The sequence below is a fragment of the Phascolarctos cinereus genome, unplaced genomic scaffold, assembly GCF_003287225.1.
Source record: "Phascolarctos cinereus isolate Bilbo 61053 unplaced genomic scaffold, phaCin_HiC Scaffold_5;HRSCAF=322, whole genome shotgun sequence".
Lineage (NCBI taxonomy): Eukaryota > Metazoa > Chordata > Mammalia > Diprotodontia > Phascolarctidae > Phascolarctos > Phascolarctos cinereus.
Window position 1 is genome coordinate 52,687,161 of NW_027555958.1, and position 24,035 is coordinate 52,711,195.

The 24,035-nt window shown below is 43.1% G+C and overlaps 1 protein-coding gene across 2 annotated transcripts in view; it reads left to right on the forward strand.

Moving 5' to 3' along the window:
* TSPAN2 (tetraspanin 2) overlaps positions 1–24,035 on the forward strand; it is a 61,730-nt gene that overhangs the window by 12,626 nt on the left and 25,069 nt on the right. For both annotated transcript variants that reach the window (XM_021002496.2, XM_021002488.2), the window contains exon 2: positions 11,582–11,684. In XM_021002496.2, coding sequence (XP_020858155.1) covers positions 11,582–11,684 — 103 coding nt within the window. The remainder of the gene's footprint in view (positions 1–11,581; positions 11,685–24,035) is intronic.

The following is a 24,035-nucleotide window of genomic DNA, read 5'->3' on the forward strand; positions in this document are numbered from 1 at the left end:
TATCTTGCCTGATTCTGCCTCACCTGTACTTGCTGGTAAAAATTCAGCTGAGTGGCCCCTTGGATTTTTTTTCCAAGTGAAATCAATATGACATTTGTTTCTAGGTTGTTTTTTTTTAAATTACCTTACTTCTGCCAAATCCCCCACCTCCATACCCCGCTCCTGCCATCTCCCTGATTTTGATACTGCATAATAATAGGATGAAAACCTACTTTTTCTTCTTCCCTGAAAAAATGCCACATCAGGTCCTAGAGCAAATGGGCTTCTGATTTGTAGCTCCTAATGCTTCTTGTGACCAGAATTGAGTAGGGTGCTCTGTGATGCAACTCCCATCTGTGATGCAGCTCCCATCTGTGATCTGATTTCCCAACAAGAGCAATTATCAGCTTAAAAGCTTATAATGAAGACAGCTCTAGGCCTGAGATGATGTTTGGGCTTTTGTTTGAATCCACAGTAGACTAAGTTGTATATAAAATGATAGCGCGCGATGGAAAGAACATTGGTCTGTTAGCTGGCAGAGACTTGGCTCCCATCCCACCTCTTAATATCTACCAGCTGTGTGACCACGGGCAAATCACTTAAACCCTCCGCACCTCAGTTTTCTCACCTGTAAAAGGACAATAGTAATATCTGTAGTAAGCTGCCATTTGAGGTGTAGTAGAAAAAGAGCTAAAAACCTGGGTTCAAATCCTTCCCCTGATTCCTACTGGCTTAGTGATTCTGGGCAAATCACTTAGCATCTCAGGGCCCCAAGGTAACTCTATGACTATTGAATTTTGAAAGATCTGTTATCCTGCTTTGGTGGAAGGAGTTTCTTTACCCCTATGCCAAAATGATGGGTTCAGAATTTTTTTTTTAAATGCCTACTTCACAGAATCATAGGATTACAAATTAAGAGCTATAAGGGACCCATATTGTCATAGTTTGGGGGGGGGGAAATTTGGTTGATTATATATTTGACTGAGGATTTCTAAAGTGCTCCCAGAGGTATTTGTGCTGGGCAACCTTGAATCCTCAAACCCAGTGTTTCCTATCGGTATCCTCTTGATTCCAGGGCATCTGATAGTTCTCTGTTACTACTGATGACCTACAAGTTAAAAGAATCCTAGGATTTTGAGCTGGAAGGAACCTTACAGATTATTGAATCCAATGTGCCTATTTTACAGATGAGGAAGCTGAGGTCCAGAAATAGTCATTTTTAGAATCTCAGAGCTGGAAAGGACCTCAGGGACCATCTAGTTCAATCCATACCCAAGAAAGGATCCCCTCTATTTCTTAGCTAAGATCACAGGAAGTAGCAGGATCAGAAATAGGACTCAGGTTCTCCACCTCTCCAGCCTCTCATAAAGACGCTCAGATGAGTTGGCCAAATGTGGGCGCAGGAAATGCTGTCACCTCTGCTTAAGAACTTTCTGCGAGCATCGCGGAGAAATGTTGGTGCTGCACTGGCAATGTGAATGGTGTCTTCAAGGCCCTGCTAGCTGTTGGATTGGAGTAGGCCTCATGAGTGAAGCTGATCAGCCACTCTAGAAGAGGATGACTGAATTACTACGTTAAGCCAGGAGGCAGAGTTTCTGTTCCCACAAATCCATTTGCTATACTCTGTATCCTCAAAGAGCCCAAAGTCCAAGCGACCACACCGGTTGTTGTTCAAAGAGTGTCAGGGCTAGCAGGGCCCACAGAGATCATCTGCTCCACCTTTGTCATTTTGTAGCAAAAATCACCGAGCCTGACAAAGGATAAGTGACTTCCCTGATATAGCACAAATGGGCAATGCCCCTTTAAGACAATATAATAACAACAATCACAATAACTGGCGTGTATATGGCACCTCGAGGTGTGCAGAGAATCTCCTCCCAGAAACCCTGGGAGGTAGGTGCTTTATTTTTCTCATTTTACAGATGAGGAAACTGAGGCAAACAGGTGTGGTGACTTGCCCAGGGTTACACAGTATCTGAGGTTGATTTTGAACTCAGATCTTCCTGACTCCCAACCCAGCCTACCACTAGTTGTCTGGGTTCACAATCCAGCCATGCTTGGGAATCATAAAGCATTCTTGGATTTCCTTCACTTTGATCTAATTCAGCAGCAACACACAATATGCTGGGCTAGATTTAGGAACACTCAAATGGATCTGTGATCTCATCCATTTGGAAGTTCCCCCAGGGGTGCAGATCCCAGCCCATTTGTGCCTGTCCATCCTGTGACTCTTGTCCGTGTTGTCCCATACGTTTGCCTTAGGGGGTCAACCTAACATACTTGAGGCCTTCCTCATTTTCTTCCGACATCACTGGGATACCAGTGGAACATTCTGGTCAGCCACCTGTCATCCCTCACCCTTGCTACATGACCAGCCCATCTTCTCTTCCTATTACACATTTCTCTAATGGCCTCTTTCACTTCTGTTCTTCTTGAAACTTCTTCATTGCTTCTGCTTATCCCCACCCTGATCCTCCTCTACTGCCTTCTCTATGGTAACCATTTTAATAAAAATAGAGATACAATGATGAAATAAGAATACAGTCCTTTCCCTCAAAGAGCTTCTTTAAATGGGAAGTAATATCCACAAATAACTATAACACAAATTAGAATATGATAATTATATAGTCAAGGTACTTAATGTTAGAGCTCATGGAATGTAGAAGTCACTTTCAGATGAGGAAAATCACAAAAGGCATCAACAAGGGAAGTGCCATCTGAGTTTGCCGTTTTTAAGAAGGGAAATATTTCAAAAGGTGGAGGTGACAAAGGGGAATCCATTGTGGATGTGTCTTATTTCTCTCTTCCCAATTATATTATAAGCCCCTTGAGGACAGGAGATGGTAGAAGAAAGAAGTTGGAAGAAAGCAGGAGGAGAAGGGAGGGGGTGGCAATCCAGTCTCAACAGGAACACAGAGGGGAAGGTTGGGGCCAGATTATGAGAGGCTATAATGCCAGGCCAACTAAGCAGTTTATACTCTATTTGCTAGGCAGTGGGGAACCTCTGAAGATTTTTGAGTGATGAGTTCAGAGCTGTGTTTTGCTCAGCCAGTGATGATGAAGGAGGAGGACTAGGTACAGAGATGCCGGAAGAACCAGAGGAGTTGTGAGTCTATTACAGGTCTAGCCTGACATGATAAGGGCCTGCCTGAATGAGGTTGGTGGCCATGTGATTGGGAAGAAGGAAACTTATTCAAGAAATGCTGAAGAGGTTAATTGGCCATTGATATGAAACACACTCAAAAAAGTCACTTCATCAAGAAACCTCAGGAATGGGGGAAATTGAATTGAAATCCATTAAGGAATTCTTATTCATTCTAATTGACATGGTTTGGGCAGATGGCCACACCTAAAGGAAATATTTTTGTTTATCCACTTTGCCTAAATGCTTTCTAATCCCTTCTGGGATTCTTCTATTCTGATTTTTTTTAAAAAAAACTTTTTGAAGAGGCGGTTCATGTTCAGAAGACATATGCTTGCAATTTGTAATTTCATATTCCAAAAATTCTCTGGAATATGGTTAGCTACTGAAATTCTTGAGATCCAGCTTCTTCTTATAAATTGCACATGAAAACATACAATCCTCTCTTGGTTTAGAGGGCACTGGCAAGTTCTTCCACTGATATCTTTCCATTAGTATTTTCCACCTTCTGCTTTTCCTTGCGTAAACAGTGAACATAATTTTCCCAACCACTTACAGTTGTCTCATTTTCAAATGCTGGTGGTTTTGGGAGCATTGGTTGTTTATAAGTAAGGATCCTTTGGGCCCAAATAATGATGTCAAAGCCCATTTCATGTGTCCAATAGCCTGGCTCTTTGACATGCTGGAATCACAGAGGTCCCTGCAAAAGTAGCAATGTTTCTACCATAAATTTTCCCTAAGGTATTCAATTCAACAAGCATTTATTAAGCACCTATTATGTGCCACACACTGATCTAGGTTCTAGAAATATGGAATAGGACTAGGGCCCAGACTTGCAATTTAACCGGTATTGGGAACTCCCAGATAAAGAAAGTCCCTCCACCAATGCAGGTCCACACCTCTGTCATTTACAGTCTTAGGGAGTTGTCCTGAGAACTAAGAGGCTAAGTGACAAAGCTAGTATAAGTAAAGGCAGGTCCTGAACCTAGGTCTTCTCATTCTGAGCCTAAAAATGTTAGTTGACCCACTGAGGCCAGCTCTCCATCTATTCCGCTATGATGCCTCTCTAGGCACTGGTAACACAAACGTGGCTCCTTATCTTGAAGGTCTCATCACTGCTGGTAAGAAAAAACATATGCACAGATAAGAAACTACAATCATTAAACATTTATTACTGGAGAAGGAAATGGCAAACCACTCCAGTATCTTTGCCAAGAAAACCCCAAATAGAGGCACAAAGAGTGGGACCCAACTGCAAAAACATTGATTAAGCACCTACTATGTGCCAGGCACTGTGCTGAATTATGAGTATACAAAAAGACGCAAAAGGATAGTCCCTGCCCTCAAGGAGCTCACAATCTAATGCAAAATATGAAATTCTTGGGTGGGAAGGAGCACTGGAGATTAGACGGCTCAGCAAAGACATTGAGAAGGAGGCGAGGGGCTCAATGAGTCCAGAAAGGAGGAAAAGCATTCCAGGCAAAGAAACATGGATGAGTGTAAGCATGGGAGCAGGAGCAGGACCAGAGGCAAGAGCGCTGAGCAGCGTGACCTTGGCAAGTCAATTCCATTCAACATGAACTTATTATATCCCTATGCTATATACAAGGCATGGTGCTGAACAAATCACTCATCCTTTCTGGGCCTTAGTGGCCCTATCTGTAAGATGAGGTAGATGGACCAGATGTCTTCTGTGGTGCTTTCCAATTCTAACATCCTTTCCCAGTCCCCTTTAATGCTAGTGCCTTCCCTCTGTGGATTATCTCCAATTTATCCTGTATGTATCTTATTTGTACATAGTTGTTTGCATCCTGTCTCGTATCCATTATATTGTGGGCTCCTTGAAGGCAGGGATATTTTGCCTTTCTTTTGTATCCCCAGCACTTAGCACAATGCCTGACATATAGGAGGGACTTAATGAATGTTTGCTGTGAGTCTGTGAGGCCTTCTTCTTAAAGTAGTCATCTGGAGCCTCCACGCTGCTGCCAGGGGAACCTCCCCTTAAATGTCCCACCCCAGGTTACCTCCCCTGCTCACAGCTTCAAGCTCTTCACTTTTCCCAACAACACTCTTCAGTGTCGCATTCCCTCAAGGTGCCTGCCATCTGCTTTCCAAGGTGATAGCTAGTGTATCCAGTAGATGCTCATGTTAATGTGTTCGTGGGAGTGGGTTACCCCTTCTCTGGCCCTCCAGGCTTCCTAGGTAACCTATTCATTTTATTATTGGCCTTCTGGGAAATAACAACCCTCTCCCAAACGGAAGAATGCTAAAGGGAGGCATTGGAATCAGATCGCAGAAGGCTATAGGGTGGTTAGGTCCTTCCTTCAACCCTCTTCCTAACAATAACAATCCACATGTATTTGTTACTTAAATTTTTACAAAACACTCCCTTCACCCTGTGAAGTACTGGATAGTATAAGCATTATTCACCCCATTTTACTGATGAGAGAACTGAGACTCAGAGAGGTTAGATTATTTATCCACAGCTAGTAAGTGGCAGAACTGGGACTTAAACCCAGGTCTTTTGATTCCAGATCCAATGTTCTTTCATCCATATGATGTTTGCATCTCAAATAATCTACTAAACTTGCCCTGATTGGGAGTGGTGAGGGGGTTGATTGGTACCAAACACAGATTGTTTCTGACCGAATTGGAATCTTTGTGAACTTTTCTAAGAATTCACTTGGCTTGTTGGTGGATTTCTTTTTTTTATAAGTGGCAGCATGAAGCATTATTTGTAATGGGGATAAGCTAAAAGCCTTTCCATTTAAGATCAGGGGTGAAGCAAGGATGCCCATTATCACCACTATTATTCAGTATTGTTTTAGAAATGCTAGCTGTAGCATTAAGAGAAGACGAAGAGGGCGGAGAGGTAGCGCAATAGACAGAGCTTCAGCTGTGGAGTCAGAAGGACATGAAATAAAATCCAGCCTCAGACACTTGACACTTACTAGCTGCATGACCTTGGGCAAGTCACTGAAACCTGATTGCCTTACCAAAAAAAGAAAAAAGAGAGAGAGAGAGAGAGAGAGAGAGAGAGAGAGAGAGAGAGAGAGAGAGAGAGAGAGAGAGAGAGAGAGACAAAGAAATTGAATCAGAATAGGCAATAAGGAAACAAAACTATCACTCTTTGCAGGAGATATGATGATATACTTAGACAATCAACTAAAAAACTAGTTGAAATGATTAACTTCAGCAAAGTTATAGGATATAAAATAAATCCACATAAGTCATCAGCATTTCTATATATTACCACCAAAGTGCAGCGGAAGAGATAGAAAAAAGAACTCCCATTTAAAATAATTGCATACTATGAAATACTCAGAAGTATACCTGCTAAGACAAACCCGGCAACTGTATGAACACAGTTATTATCTGCAGCACGGCTCAGTAGATGGAGTATTAAGCCTTGAAATTAGAAACATCTAGAGCAGCTGTGTGACACAGTAGTTAGAGTGCTTGGCTTAGAGTCAGGAAGACTAGCTGTGTGACTTGGGACGAGTCACTGAACTTTTGTCTGCCTCAGTTTCCCTTCATCTATAAAATAAAAGTATTGGGCTTCAATTTCTTTGTCTTCTTTTAATGCTATAGCTAGCACTTCTAGAACAATAATGAATAATAGTGTTGATAATGGGCATCCTTGCCTCAGTTTCCCCTCATCTATAAAATGAGTGTTGGGCTTGATGGCCCCAAGGTCCCTTCCTGCTCTGAATGTGTTTTCCCGTGAAAATCTCACCTCTGATACTAGCTGTGTGACCCCAAATAAGTCACAACTTTAGTTCATTTCCAGATACTCCCAAGGACTTCTTATTAGCAGGGAGCTGGAGGCAGGCTCATTGTTACATTTTCAGGGGGAGTATTTCAGAAATCGGCATTGCTACAAGTCAGAGCTGGATTTATTGTTTCATTGATTGTCTAGACTTAAGAAAGTGTTAATAATGAGATTACATTTAAAAGTGTTTTGCACGCACATATCCCCTCCCAAGACCCCAGCTGGGTTATTAAACATTTACCAGGATGCTCCTTTCTAGGTTCTGTGAGTCCTGCTTGAGCTGAGCAGTTTAGCAGAAGGAATGGAGTCATTACTAGGCTGGAGGCCTGGCAACCGGAAGCTAGTAAGAATAATAACAACAATAACAATAACTGGCATTTATATGGTGCCTTAAGGTTTGCAAAGCTCTTTACAACCATTATCTCATTTGGGTCTCAAAATGTTCTTGTTTATTACTGAGCCAAAGACAGATTTTGGTCTGCATTGATGGAGGAAGCTCCCATAAAAGGAATTCTCCATGCCAGTGAAATCACAGGCTCTTCCCCTATTGTGGTTGTGGATTTATTGACGTTAACTGCACCAGAACCATGTCTGGTTCTATTCTTCATACAGCGTCCATCCAACATTCGGTTGATGCTCAGGACATGTTTAAAAGATATTTTTTCATTTAAAAGTATAATAATAATAATAGCTAGCATTTAGATAGTGCTTTAAGGTTTACAAAGTGCTTTACAAACATTATTTCATTTGATCCTTGCAAGAATCTTGGATATAGGGTTCCTCGTTTTACAGATGAGGAAACTGAGGAAGATAAAAGTTAAGTGACTTATCCAGAGTGTCTGAGGCAGGATTTGAACTCAGATTTTCCTGGGCCCACTGTGCCACTTAGCTGCCTCTATAAGAATATATAAAAAATATTCAGAAGCCAAGTTATCAGAATGATTTTGTTGTTCAGTCATGTCTGACTCTTCATGACCCCATTTGGGATGCTCTTGGCAGAGATGCTGGAGTGGTTTGCCATTTCCTTCTCCAGCTCATTTTACATATGAGGAAACTGAGGCAAATAGGATTAAGTGGCTTGCCCGGGGTCACATAGCTAGGAAGTGTCTGAGGCCGGATTTGAACCCATGTCTTCCTAACTCCAAGGCTGGTGCTCAAAATATCTACATGACTATAAAACAGAACTGGTCAAAGGAACATCAGCCCTGTCCCTCGCCACAAGTTTAAAAGGGCCTGATCAGAACAGCCCAAGGTATCCATGTGCGCTCTGGCGAACAGTCACGCCAATAAGCCAGTTCCTTCTGTCATACAGTGATGAAATTCATTCCAGCCACCATTGCCTTGACCCTGGAGGATATCCTTGTGGTTTCAGGGGGTGGGTAAGGGAGGGCAGAGCTCTCGTCATGGCCCGGTGGCTTTAAACGGCAACCCCTCTTCTGATTTTCCACTCTGCATCAAACACATCAGTGCCAGAGTGGACAAATGTGTTCCGTCTGGGTGGAATCATCCCAGACAGCTATAAATTAGAGTTTGTATACAGAGATTCCAAAAATGTGGCCCGCGATGGGATCTCCCTGCACTCGTCACTTCCTCCCCCTCCTCCTCCTCCTCTTCAGGGTTCTCCGCGGTTGCAGGTTTGGACTTGGTACTCTATCAATAGCAGCTCTGCGTTGTATTTTTGAAACTTTGTCATTCCTTAAAATAATCCCACAGGCTAAAATATGTTGGTTTTGGCCATGAGGTTTTTCCCTCATAGCGTCCATAGAAGTCGCCTGCTGTCCTGGCCAGGGAGGGTACAAATCTTGGGGATAAGCCCTCTGTTTACATGGGGAAAACCCACAATACCATTACTGCCTCCTTCCAAACCCAGCTCTCTCCGGCTCAGTTCTTTCCTCTCTTTTCACGGACTGAACATGAAGACGCCATGCCATGCTTTAAATCAAATTCTATCAAGCACAAAAATCACATTACAAAGCAAGGCAGGCTGTGCTCCTTCAGCTATGCATCACATTCATTATCCAGTTAGCCTTTTGCTCAGTGCTGAAGAGTCCAGTGGCTGGAGCTGTCCTCCTGATCTGGCCTTTCTCACTTTTCTTCTCCTTGCTATAGCAGCATTACTTTTCTTTTCTTAGGCCACCTTCTTAGATCTGAGGTTGGCCTTGGGGGAGGGAAATAGGGAGGAGAAAGAAAAAGAGGAGGAGGAGGGTGCCGACATGGAAGAAATCCTCAAAGATCACAGAATTCCAGAGTTGGAAAAAACATCAGAGGAAATGGAGTCAAAGCAGGCAGGAAGGTCCTCTGCAACACCCTTGACAGTGGATATCCATCCAGCCTTTGCCTGAGGGCCTCTGGTGAGGGGGAACCCATTACTTCCTGAGAAGGCTTATTTCATTTGGGACAGCTCGTTATTACGGTTATAGAAAAGTTTCCCCCCATCCCCCTTTACATTGAACTGAAATCTACTTCTACTTCTATTCAATGTAGGCCAGGCACTTCCTGAATCTGTATAAATAGCCTTATATTTCAGAAAGATCAGAGAGGCAGAGAGAGGAGGGAGGGAGGGATGAGAGGAGAGAAAGAAAGAGAGATAGGATGGAGGGAGGAGAGAGGAAGAGAGAGAAGGAAGGAGAGGGAAAGAGGGAGGGAGGAGGAGGGAGGGGACAGGAGAGGAGAGGGAGAGTATATGTATGTATGTGTTCATATATGTTTGAGAGACAGAAAGTATATGTGTTGACTAATGTGGAAATATTAACAATCAAGTTTAACATGATTGTACATGTATAACCTATATCAGATTGCTTGCTGTCTTGGGAAGAGACAGGAGGGAGGGAGAAAAATTTGGAACTCAAAATTTTACAAAAATGAATGTTGAAAACTATCTTTACATGTAATTGGGAAAAACACTATTAAAGAAAGTATATGTGTTCATGTATGTTTGAGAGAACAAGATTTTGCAAATAGTTCACCTTACGTGAGTGTGACTGCAAGGTTTAAATTCTGACCTTAGGGGGAGGTAGCCTTTTATTCATCTGGGAAGCTTTTCCACTGCATCTTGCACACAGTAGGTACCCAATAAATTTCTGTTAATTGATGGGTACATTGAAATTCAAGCAGGCTGTTGGAGGCCTGGGCATGCCTTCTAGCAGCCGTGAGGCCACTGGCCCGGTCTTAAGATCTTGGAGTCCTGGAGAGGCAAGCCCTAAGGGGGCAAGAAGACTTCCAGCTTTAGCTTCTCAAACTTAGCCTCACAGAAGGCTTCAGACTGGTGAAAGAAAGGAAGCAAAGTGATTACTCTACCAGCTGCACAGTCGGCCCAGGTTTTGCTTGGGACAGCAATTCAGACTCTACTTCAGGCCACACGGCATACAGACGAGGCCTTTTTTTTTTTTTTCAGAAAATTATTTTTTCCTTTCTCACTTTCCATGGAAACTCAAAATAGCAACCAAAAAAAATAAGCCTGGGCCATCTCCCTGCCTGCAACATCACCACTAGTTAGTGTAGTAGGCAGTAGTAGCTAGGGGCAAAGAAGGTGTGGGGGATGAAAGGGGAATGGGAAATCTGAGGAAATTTTCAAATTGGGGACTACAGACTCAGAAGGTGTGGGGTGACTATTTTATGGATTTGTTTTCTTCTAGTTTAGAAATGTGAGTCTTTTTCCCCCCTTCCCACCTCCACACCCCAGGATTTGGGGGATGATTTCTCTCAATGCGACCCTATGGCTCTGAAAGTGTCTGCTGACATTTCTTACTGCACAAGTGGGTCCACATGACAAATGACTCAAGTCTATTTGAGAAGGCTCCTGCCACGTTCTAGGTGCCAGCAATGTAGTAGACTTGAGAAAAAGAGGAAAATAGTTCCTGTTGTTGTTCAGTCCCATCTGACTCTTCCTGACCCCATTTGGAATTTTCTTGGCAAAGATATTGGAATGGTTTGCCATTTCCTTCTCTAGCTCATTTCATAGATGTGGAAACTGAGGCAAACAGGGTGAAGTGACTTGGTCAGGGTCACGCAGCTAGTAAGCATTTGAGGCCAGGTCTGAACTCATAAAGATGAGTCTTCCTGACTCCAGGCCTCGTGCTCTATCCACCGTGTCACCTAGCAGCCCTACATAATTTCTAATGAAAAACAAAAAAAAAGATTTCACATTCTGTGTGCAATATGGTTTAATGGAGCAACTGGATTTGGATTCAAGAGAGCTGGGTTTGGAGGCTTCAAGCAAGTTGTTTGCTGAGTTTATAAAATGGTTATGATAATAACACCTGCACTGTGTACCTTGAAAGGCTGTTGTGTAGAAGGCACTTTGTCAATCTTTAAAGCACTCTCTAATAACGTGAGCTGTTATCATCCTACAACCTGAGTTTAAATCTGGCCTCAGTTACTTACTAGCTGTGTGACCCTGGGTAAGTCACTTGACTTCTGTTTGTCCCCGTTTCCTCTTCTGCAAAATCGGGATAAAAATAGCACCTCTCCCCTGAGGTTGTTATGAAGATCAAATGAGATAATGTATGGAAAGCGCTTCATAAACGTTAAAGCCCGATGGTGAACGTCGGTCAGTGTTATGGATTTTGGTGGTGATGATGTTCTTGGCCTTCCCATCCATTTCTGGATGTTCCATGCCACAGGCAGCACCGTTAGCTGCCTTCACAGACCTGCTGGAGCAGATGCTAACGGTCTTGTTTATCTTTCAGCTGGCAGGATCTGCTGTCATTGCTTTTGGCCTGTGGCTTCGGTTTGGAGGCATAGTAAAGGATTTATCTTCAGAGGGTAAAACCCCTGAGTATTTCTACATGGGTAAGTGAATTCAGATTCCCTAAACCAGCTCAGTGTAGACAATGGTGGGGGAGGGGAGGGGGAATGGGGAAGGTGGGAAGATTAATAATAACAAAAATGAATTCATGGAGCTCTTCCCTCACACCAACCCTGCCAGGTAGGCAGTGGGAAAGTATCATTATTCCCATTTTAAAGATTAAGAAATGGAGGATCAGAGAAGTTGCAGAACATGCTTATCCATGGTCAGTGTTAGAGTCAGGGTGCGTGAACCTGTCTGCTGCCTGCCAATCTGGTACTGTTTCCATTCCACCACTTGCAATTCTTGTGCTTTTCTAGGAGGGGAAAGGGAAAATGAATAAATGAGCATTTATTAAGCACTGGCTGTGTGTAAAGCATTGGGGATACAAATGTCTGCTCATGAGAAGTTCCCATTCTAACAGAGGAGATAGTACATATAGGAGGTGTCAGCCCCCAAGTCAGATGGAAAGCCACCCCCCCAGTCCCTAACCTCACCAAGCCCCCTACTCCTTAGGGTGCAGTGGCAAAGCCAACGGGAATGATGCCTCTTCTCTGAAATAATTTCCATGTTAATTTCTGAGGAAGAGGACAGGAAGAGGGGTGAAGAGCCAGCAGTGATCCGAGCCCTCAGAAACTGCCCACTGGCCTGACATCCTGGGGATATATTTGCCCAGGCTGCTTTTCAAAAGTCAGGGAGTCATATGGGCTTAGAAGCAGCAAAAACCTTACAGAACATCTCTTTGAATTCCCTTCTTTTATAAGCCAGGAATCTGAGATCTAGAGAGCCTAAGCAACTTGTTCAGGGCCCCAGTAGCATCATCAATAATTCCCTCAACTTAGTCAATCTAAATTATGACAAGATATGGTCAAAGGTAAAGTCTGGTCTTTGTAATACTAATAACTCACATTTATATGGGGCCTGCAATGTGTCAGGCACTTTGCAAATATTATCTCACTTGAGTCCCACAACCCTAGGAGTTAGGTGCTGTTATTATCCCCATTTTACAGTTGAGGAAACTGAAGCAAAAAGTTAAGAGGCTTGCCCAAAGTCACACAGCTAGTGAGTGTCTGAGGTAGGATTTGAACTCAGATCTTCCTAACTCCAGACCCAGTGTTCTGTGTACTATGGCAATATTTAGCTGCCTCTCTGTCACATTCTACCAACCTAAGGGGGAAATTTTTTTTCATCCAAGGAAGTGAATCAAAGAATCATCTTGACGTGAGAAAAACCCTTTCTGCTGCCAGGCTTGAGAGGGAAAGCTATTTTGTTAAGTTAACCAAGTTACTAGTCAGTCCGCCTGAGGCTGGTACAGTCAAGACTTTGTATGATGGAGCAGAGTGGAGAGAAACTGGATTCAAAGTCAGGAGATGCTGGGTTCAAATTCTGCATCACACTGCTAACTAGGTCATAATAGGCAAGTAAGGTGTTCAAAACCTCACTTTTTCCATCTGTAAAATGGAGATAAATACTACCTCAGGCAGAAAGCATTGTATAGACATGAAAATGCTATATAAATGTAAATTACCATTAGCATACTCTTTTAAAATATTTTGGCTAGTCCTTTGCTTATCTGGGCCTTAGCTTACTACTCTGTAAAATGGGAATTTTACAGCAGATTATTTTTCAGAGGACGTCTGGCCCCCTGGATAAAAGGTTGCAGTGTATAATGGAAAGAGCATTGGCTTCTAAATCAGAGGACTTGGGTTCAAGTCCTACCTGTGACTTTGGGCAATCCTGGGCCTCAGTTTCCTTATCTGAAAAATGAGGGAGTAGGACTAGAGGACTTCTTAGGTCCTTTCTATCTTTTTAGGAAGCTTGAGGATACCATAGTGCACAGAGGAGACTGTGTACTCAGACACTTATTAGCTGTGTGACCCTGGGCAAGTCACTTGACCTCTATTTCCGTCAGTTTCCTCATCTGTAAAATGGGAGTAATAATAGCACCTACCTCCCAGGGCTATTGCAAGAATCAAATGAGATAATAATTGTAAAGTACTAAGCACATAGCAAGCACTATATAAATATATAAAAGCATCACTAGCACATGGTATTACTGTATGTAAATGCTACCTATTCTTAAAAAGTATTATAATAATCTGTGATTTTCTGAGCCCTGATGTCTCTTCTAGTTCCTGATCTATGATCTTATGACTTTGTAAGTCATTTAACCTCTATGGCCTCAGTTTCTCCATCTATGAAAAGGAAGAGTTGAATCAGAAGACCTGTGAATCCCCTTCCAACTTCAAATCTTTGATCCTGTGACTTAGGGCAGGATCTGATGGCTGAGTATGAAATAGGAGGGATTAGACTTGGTCTCCTTAGCTACAATCAGACAACATGCCTTTAAGGAGTGCTGGGCTAGATGCTGAGGATACGAGTCCAAAGAATGAAACAATCCCAACTGGGAAAGAGCTTACATTCTAAGGGGGAGAGAGTAGAATTAGGGGCAATGGAAGAAAGTGATAGCTCCTAACAATTACAGCCATCCCAGGCTGGATTGAGTTGCCTTGGGAGGTAGCAAGTTCCTTCTCACTGGTGGTCTTCAAGCAAAAGCCGGATGACCGCTTTCTATGTAGAGTGGATTCTTGTTCAGCTGTGTTTTGAGGTAGTCCTGTCTGTGATCCTTTCCAGCTCTAAATCTTATACTTCACAGATCAGGAAACTGAGGCTCAAACAGTGACAGCCTCAGGATCCCTCAGCTAATAAATGCCAGAGCTAGGATTCAAACCCAGGTTCCCCTGCCTCCCAAGTTCAATGTGCTCTTCCTTCTATCCCATTGCTGCTCTGGGGAAGGTGGGACTGGTGGGGCTGTGGCCATAACCATTCTCCTGCAGGCGTCATTAATAGTCAGATAGATATTCATTAGTAAGTGACTGACCATATTTTTAAATTATTTTCTGAATGCTGCCTCCTCTACCAAAATGTCATTTGGCTCTTGTCTATAGGATGGACTTCGCACATGTTCTCATCTGGCTTTCTAAAGAGCTCTTCATTAAGAGCAGTCCAGCTGGGGGTTAGAAAATAGTTTTTCTCTTGCCGTCATTTTGGGTGCCACACTCCATCTGCATAGTTATTTTAAATCAAGGGTGTAGGAGAGCATCCAGTTGCTTGGCAGTGACCAGTGAGGGAGCTTTCTGAAGACAGAGGGCAAGGGAGGTGGCCACCCGAGGGAGCGGACCAAATGACTCACTGGCGGAACTCTGCCCTACAGTGAGCTGCAAGATGGTGCCCTGGGACCTCACCAAGCTCCAGCCATCCTCACCAAGGCACCTCAGGGGAGACTTTTCTTCAAGTACTCTGCCAAAAGAGCTCTCTCTTATGAGGCTGGCCCTCAGCATTGTCTGGGTCTCACTGCCACATACTCAGCTGGTTTCCTTGGGGCTTAAGAGAGACTTTTGTCTGATGTTTCTTTGGTGAGGGACTTCTGGATAGTGCTAGCAGGCACCAGGGATGCTTTCCTGATGCCTCTCTCCAGTTGGATTCAATGTCATTCAACATTCCCATGGCAGTAAGGCAAAGCCATGCAGGTCCCCCTGCCGCAACCTGGGTAAGGCTTCGTCTGGAGCCTTCGTGGTTAAGCAGGTTCTGTGGGGCTGATGGACTGAAGTTCCTCAGTTTTGAGAGAATGGGTTGGATTAGTGGGGGGAGAGAGATAGGGAGGGAGTTGCCTGCCTTGTTAGGGGGCAGTATCTCAGTGGGAACAGGACAGGATCAAGAGCCGTGACTAGTTTTGGAGCCTAAAGGGCCAGAGATGGGAGCCATGACCTGAAGCAGATGCACCGAAATCACAAGGTCTGAGAAGACCAGTGAGAGACAAGGCTTGGGGTTCAGATTGTGATGCAGTCATAGAGTCACAGCTGTAAAGTTGGAAGGGACTTTAACACCATCTGGTCCAAGCCCCTCACTTTGCAGATAAGGAAACTGAGGCCAGAGAGGTTAAGAGAGCTGCCCACAGTAGCATAAATAGTAAATGTCAGAGCCAGTATTTGGACCCAGGTCCTCTGCCGTCAGAAATAGTGCTTTTACATCTGGTTCATCCTGCATCCCCTCATTTGGTACCAGTGCAAATAACAGGGCATTGGGTCTTTGAGTTAGACAAAGAATTGTCTCAATTTGCTGCACTTGATTGTGAGGACATCTGCATGTTTATATAATAGCTAACATTTATGCAGCAGTTACCAACGTACTAGGCACTGTGCTAAGAGCTTACAAATTGTTATCTCATTAGATCCTCACTACAACGCTGGAAGGCAGGTGCTGTTATTATCCCCATTTTATGGTTGAGGACACTGAGGCAAACAGAGGTTAAGTGACTTACCTAGGGTCACACAGCTAGTAAGTGTATGAGGCCAGATTTGAACTCAGCTTCTTCTTCAGACAGTAACCTAGCTGCCCACATGTCCAGCCCTATGACAGTAGCTGCTTCAGTGTGGTAGAGTGGGAAGAGCCCTAGAGCTGGAGTCAGGAGATAACTAGGCTCCAAACTTGCCTGTGACATTTAGTTATTGTGTTTCCATTGGCAAGTCACTGTCTCTTGGAGTTTCAGTTCCCTCATCTGTAAAATGGAAATCTCAAGGCAGTGTGGCACAATAGATAGAAAGATGGCCTCAGAATCAGGAAGAACTGTGCTTACCCTTATTTCTAATGCATACAAACTATGGGACCCTGGGTATTTCACTTTTCCAAGTGAGACTCTCCAAGACTATTACAAATTGCTGAACGATCAATCACTAAACATTTATTAAGCACCTACTATGTGCCAGGCACTGTGCTAAGTGTCAGGGATACAAAAAGAGGAAAAAGACAGTCCCTGCCCCCAAGGATCTTACTGATGGGGGGGGGGGTATCCTTACTGTGAGATCCCCAAACTATGAAATTACAGGCCTGGTCAAAAGACAAGTGGGGATAAGGCATCTCTCTCCCCCCCTCCCCCCCAGGTTGTTAGGAACATAAATCATGGGATCATTAGATCTGTATCTGGAATGGACCTTAGAGGCTGTCTCATCCAACCCCTTTGTGTTACAAATGAGGAAACTGAGGCCTAAAGTTCCTTGCCAAAGGTCACACAGAGAATAGGTATCAGGGCCTGCTTTGAACCCCAGTCTGCTGGTTCCAGAGACATTGCTGTTTCCACAGCATCAAAGATCAAGATAAATATATTAATCAATAAGCATTTTATTAAACATCTATGATGTATGGGACACTTTGTTAAATGCTGGAGACACAAGTAAAATACAACAACCTACCACACCAGACAGTCCCAAGGGAAACTCTCTCCCCCTCCACTCAGCCCTGCCCTGGCCCTTAGCCCTTCAAGTTTCCAGAGAAATTTGAAACGGAAGGAAGGAGATAGGTGGCCCTCTAGATTTCTAGTTTCTCTTTCTCCCTGGGGCTGCCATAAACTTCTGGGAACAGTCTTGAGGCTGTGGAAGGGACAGCCCAGTGTGCCATGACGACTGACACAGAGGTGCATGCAAGGGCAGCTTCCCTGCACCCAGACTGTCTGGTGGGAACGGATGCTGCTTTGGAGCAAGAAAGGACGAGATAAGAGAAGTCCGAATGAGTGCTCTAAAGATTGTAGAGTCTCTGTAAAGTTCTAACTTAAGTTTTTATAATCTAAATGTTGCCTGCCTGGCAGCACAGCTAGCAGCAGAACAAGTAGTTCTCTGCTTTCTTAGGGAATGAGGGGTCCCCTTTAATGTGGTTCCCATAGACTCAGTCCCAGAATCCCAGAGTGGGATTGGACCTCGGCAGCCACGTAGCAGTCCAAGCAGACCCAAAGAGGAACCCTGCTCTCACCACCTGAGAAGGGGTCAGCTCCTGAAGTCCTCCACTGTGGGAGGCCCCATTTCCTCACACTTCTGAATCACTCTCATTGTTAGTTTCTCCTTGAATCCAGCCTAAATCTTGCCTCAATACAGCTTCTTGTCATTGTTCCTGTTTCCACCTTCTGGTGACAAACAATGAGAAAAGGGTACTAGAGTACAATGGAGAAAGAAAGCACTGGCTCTAGAGTCTGGAGATCTAGGTTCAAATTCTGGAACCACTTTGATGACCTGAGACAAGTCACCTAAGCCCCTACCCTCTGTTTCCTCATCTGTAAAATATGAAGGTGGGCCTAGATGGTCTTTGAGGTTCCTTCCAGCTCTGAATCCTGTGATCCCAAGCCTAATGACTCTCCCCATGGAAGCCTTGGAAGTACTTAACAACCGTTATCTTCTACCTCTGTCCACAGAGAGTATCATACTCTTGCCTGCCAGTACTCTGCCCAAAGGAATGTAAATTTTGATCTCCGAAACTTTTTTTATTAAGGACCATGCCTTAAACCCAAATCACTCTGGCTGTCATTGATTGGTCAACAGTAGGTCCCAGATCCAGTCCCACCTAGTCATTGTTTAGGCCCTGATTGGCTCAGAGTGAATGTAAATAGCAGTTGTTTCTATTTTGGTCAGAAACCTGAGGGTCTTTGCCTCTCAGATTGATTTTTATTTTTCTTTGCTTTATATACATATATATGTATATATTCATATGAATATATGTGTTAATTTTTTTTTACCAGGCAAAGAGGCCAGTCTCTGCCTCATTCTTACCTAGCCTTAATCACTGAATGGGCATTGCCTCAGTCAAACTGAGGCTGGTTAAAGACCTTAGCTTCAAAAGGCCAAGGTTCCCCACTGCATCTGGGGCCATCTGTAGTCATCCTGATCTATATGCTGCCACTGGACCCAGATGGCTCCAGAGGAGAGGGTGAGGCTGGTGACTTTGCACAGCCCTCCCTCATTTAAATCCAATTCACTTGCTAGTCATGGCATCACCTCCCTGATGTCATGGTCCTCTTCAAGAAGGAAAGTCAAACAGCAATCATTCAGCTATCCTCTAAATATCCCCAGTGTTTTATTGGGAGTCGTTATTATAGAGCCAAAGGGCCCAGGCAGTTTGGAGGAGCAGGAGAAGGTTGTGACCTTAGAGTAAATACTCTAAAAGCCCCATAGCAGAAGTAGGATTGTGCCTGGGCCATGAAGGATGAGCAGGGCTTGAGGAGGTACAGGGAGTACTAGTCCAGACAGGGAGGTAGGGTACCTGATGTCACATAAGCAACCCAATCGCTAACCTTCCGTCTATCCCGAACCAGAAAGCAAGAAGGTTCTTTGTGTCTGTCAGGGCAAAGCAACATGGAGCTATGGACTTGGTTTGTTCCTGCAAAGTCCCAGAGCATGCTGTTCCTGAGTGTTCCGTCTGTCTGGCCCTCAGCATGGGGCTGAGGGAGCAGTGTTTATCCAGGGTGTGCCCAGGAATCACATTGGCCTATTCTTCTGTTCCAGACGTGCTGGCCCCTCAACTCTGACTGCCAGGATTTTCCAGCCCTGAGCCTTGAGGCGAAATGCTTGGAAAGTACAATTGTGCCCGGAGGCAGGGGGTCCACCCTAGGGTAGGACTTCAGGAAGGAAAAAAGAGATTGTTTGGTTCTCATAGAAAAGCATAAGATGGTCATTATATTCAGAAGTTTGCTTGGTAAAGTCTGCCTACCTCCTGTACTTTCTCCTACAATATTGAGGAGAACATGAAGTTCTAAAAAAATACTTTTCTATGAGCCCTACAGAAAAATTGCCCAAGAATATTAAAGAAAACTCTATTTTAAAAGTTGGGTCATATGTGGGATATGTAAGAGGCACAGGCTACACCCATGTGCCACTAACCATCTGGATTTTGGGAAATATCCAGGGAGCTGGCAGAGTCTTTTGGGTTTTCTTCTAGATATTTGGCATTATTAACCCATACTCTAATTTTAGAAAATAATAACACAGCAGTGAATCAATGAAGTATTTATTGAGGATCTAATTTGTAAAGTACTGGTCTAGGCACTGTGGGAAAATAAAATAAAAAAAATAGAAAGTATCAACCCTGTCTTCAAGAGGTCAAATTTAATTAGGGAATATAAAATCTAATTAAGATGAATTCAAATCTAGTGAGCCAAAATTTGAAAGGATTTAAATTTAACTAAATTTAACCAAATTTAAATGTTAGTTAAATTCAACTCGATCATCATTTATCTTTAAATAAACACTTTATTTTTTCCCAATTACATGTAAAGACAATTTTTAACATTCATTTTTTTAAAATTTTGAGTTCCCAATTTTCTCTTTCCCTCATTTCCCCCTTCCCTAATATGGTAAGAAATTTGATATAAGTTATGTGTGCAATCTCAATAAACACTTATTAAGCATCTATGTAAGTCACAAGCTAAGTAGTCACTGTGCTCAGGACGCAAAAAAAATAGCAACAATGATAATAATAATAATAATAATAATAATAATAGCTGGTATTGAATGCTTTACACTTTGCATATACTATCTCATTTGATTCTCACAACTTTTGCCATTATACTTCTATTATCCCCATCTTACAGATGGGGAACCTGAGGCACAGATATGTTAAGAGAAGTCACACATCCATTCAGTGTCTGAGGCAGGAGCCAAACTTGGGTGTCCTTGTATCTAAGGCCAGAACTTTATCTATCTACCATACTACTTCAATGTGAAATCTTACACTAGGGTTGAAAATCAACTAAGTGTGGCTCAATAGTCAAACAAACATTTATTAAATTCCTGCTATATAGGAGTTCATGTGAAAAAGATTCAGGGGTTTCGTAAACTCTAGGTTCCAGATGAGCCACTAGCTTTATACAATAGCTAATGCAACTATAGTCCACGTGAAAAGGAGGAAGAGTGTCCAAGGCTGTCAAGGTTGTACTTTATCCCCGTAAGGCCACATTTGGAATATTGGGTGGACCCCATGCTTTAGAAAGGACATTGATAAACTGTAAGGTATAAAGAGGAGAATGACCACAATGGTGAGGAGACTTGAGAGTGTGTTGACCCACACTGGGATCCAGGAATTGGAGATACGTCTAAGTGCAGAGAAGAGACAATTTGGTGGGGAGACATGGTTATGATTTCCAAGTATTTGAAGGATTGTCAATGCAAGAAAGATTATGCTTGATCTGTTTTAGCCCCAGAGGGAAGAACTGGGAGAACTAGATGGAAGGTGTAAAGAGACAGATTTATGATCTTATGGTTAAGAAAAACTGGAATAATGAGTGCTTTCCTGAAATGGAATGGCTTACCTTTGGAAGACTGTGAGTATTCCTAGAGCAAAGTTTGGATAACTTTGTTATGGAAGATGGCACAGGACCACATTGTGCTGGGCCTTGAATTCCAGGTGACAGAGAGTTTGTTTGGAACTTTTGTCACCAGTGGAAGCCAGTAAAGGATTTTGAACTGGGGAATAAATGACAAAACAAGTAGTTTAAGAATTCAACTATGTTCAAGGCACTGAGGCTACAAAAATGAAGAATGATGCAGAAACTCAGAACCCATTAGAAGGGATTAAACCTATGTAAGCATTATATAGAGACTGAGGCAGGTACTTGGGAAAAGTCGAGCTGACCTGTGAGATTCAGGGAGGGAGGAATTTCTTCTATCTGAAGAATCAGGGAAGGCCTGGTAAAGGAAATGACCCCTGGACCATGCATTGAAGGAAGAGAAGGATTTCACTAAGGGGTAATCATAAACCCAACCTCCTCTTTTTATAGGTGAGGAAATTAGTCCCAGTGAGGTTAAGTGATTTGTTCATGGTTGCACAGGCAGTAATCATTATAAGTAGGATTTGAACCCAGGTCCTTTGAATCCAGAGTCAGTGTTCTGTCCCTTGTATTGCACTGCCTCCCATCATGACTTGCCCAAGGTCACGCAGATAGTAAGTGCAAAGGAAGACATGATGGATGGTGTGTACAAAAATAATAGGAACAGATCAGATAGGGTGAGATCAGAGAACAGTTAGTAGTCCAGCTTGGCTGGAATATAGACTCCATGAAGGAGAGCATTGTGAAAGCAGGCTAGAAAGAAAGATGGATCTGGCTGGAGCTGTATGAGATGGATCAGAGCTGGAGGCAGGGTGGCCAGCCAGTTGGAGGCTAATGCCTGAGTCAAGCTTGGGTGGAAAAACTAAGACAAATACAAGAGAAGTCACAAGTGAATATTCAACAGGAATTCATTGAATGACTGGATAGGACAGTTAAGGGTCAAGGATGGTTTGAGGCTGACTAACTGGCTAAAGTGACAGGTATAGGACAGTTTGGAAGTTCTAATCTATCCTTTATAGAAGAGAAACTGAGGCACAGTGATGAACTGAACTCTGGTCACTTACCTGGTGAATCAGCCCTGTGGAGTTAAGAAATGAATGCAGGTCTCAGGGAATAGACTTATGTGTTGCTCCAAAAGGCCATGAAGATCTACTAGAGAAATGTTATAAGTCAAATCAACATGCATTTATTAAGTGCATACTATGTGCCAGGCACAATGCTAAGTGCTGGGAATACAAGACAGACAAAAACAATCTCTTCCCTCTGGAGCTCACAATCTAATGGAGACTGAGAGGAAACATCTACACCAAACAAAAAGAATAACTTTCTAAAAATGGAAGTTGCTCCAGATCAAATCCACTGCCCTAAGAGATGGTAATTAGTGACACTGAACACTTTAAGGTTTGCAAAGTGCCTAATAGATATTATCTCATTTAATCTTTACAACCAACCTGAGAGATACATGCTTTTATTTTCCCTATTTGAGAAAGGATAAAACTGAGGCTTAAGGAGAATGAGTGATTTACCCAGGGTCACACACAGCCCAGGAACCCCATCAGTGAATATATTTAAGGATCTGGATCTCTGTCTGCTAGAGATACTGTAAAAGATATCCCTGAATTGGGTCATCAGATTTAGAGCCGAGATGAAGCTTAGAAACCATCAAGCTGGCTCTGTCATTTTATGGATGAAAAAGCTAAGTCTCTGAGAATTTAAGTGACTTACACAAAAGCTAGCGGCTAATTGGCAGAAGGGCCATGATTGGAACAGAAGTCTTCTAACTCCAAATTCTCCAAATCATTTCTGAGGTTGATTCCAATAGGAAAATCTTATGAATCTTCCAATCCAAGCCAAAATCATGAGTGATCAGTTATCTGGATATAATGGATAAGGTATGGTGCTATTGCACCACTTCTTTGGAGAGCCTATATCCATCTTGTCTCTTTTTAGTGACCACAGACACCCGGGGTGGTACTTTTTGTTTTCCCATTTATCCTCCATTTGTCCTTCCTTGCCTATTCTTTCCTTTCCAAAGTAGTGCCTAACTAGGCTGCTAAAGGTGATTCAGGTCTTTCTTTGTTCAGGAAATTGGGTGTCTATAGAATCGCAGAATATCAGACTGAAAAAGACCTTGAAGATTGTCTGGTCCAACTTCCTTCCATTTCAATTTTTTAGATGTGGAAACTGAGGTCCAGGAAGTTTGAGTTGTCCAGGGCCTCCCATGATCACCCAGTGGGTTAATGATAAACCTGAGACTGGAAAGTCCAGATCTTCTGACACTTAGACCAATACCTCCTCTTGCTGACGCTTGTGGCCAGAGGCCCCATTCCAGGACTGAGGTCAAGGGCAATCTATTGTCCAAACAGTTCCAGTTCCCTTTTCCTCCCATTTCTTTATGTAAACTATATGTAAATATACACTATATGTAACCAAAAAACCATATCCCCTGAAAACCAATTTTCTTTTAAAATAATGATAATATTTAAAATAGGAGATGTAATTATTTTTAGCAACAAAATGAAAAGTGCTTTGAGATGCCACTTAAGGACTCTGAAGTAAAATGGGGCTTTAAAATATCAGGGCTAGATATTGAAAAATCACCAAGTGCTATGCGAACAGGAGATTGCTGGTCCATCCAACTGAAGCATTTTTCAGAACCCCATTCCAAAGCAATGAAGTCAGTCCATTAAAATCTCATTGCCACGTAGTGAAAATAGTTGAGCTTGGTTGGGTTCAAATAGCTGTTGTAGGAAATACAGCTTCTTGGAATCAACTGTTGAGATGAACATCAAGAGATTGTTTGGCTTTCTCTCTGCCTTCTAGTAAGTGAATCTCACTTGATGTGGTTTTTCTCCATCCCTTTCATCCATTCCTCAAAATTTCTCAGTATCTGGTTGACAATTCTGACTTTCCCTTCTATTCTAGGCTTAGGGATAATCATCTTACCTGTCCCCTTAGGCCCACTACTTCCTACTTCCTCCAGGACTTTGATCCAGATGTCCCCCCCTACATCTTCAGTGTTTCTCTCTCTCTCTCTGTCTCCCTCTCTCTCTCTCTCTCTCTCTCCTCCTCTCCCCCCCCTCTTTCTCTTTCTCTCTTTTGCTCTCTCCCTCTCTCTCCTCTCCTCTCTCCTCTCTCTCTCCTGTCCCCATCCCTTCTTCTCTCACTCCTTCCACCTCTCTCTCTTTCTCCCCATCTCTTTCTCCTTTTT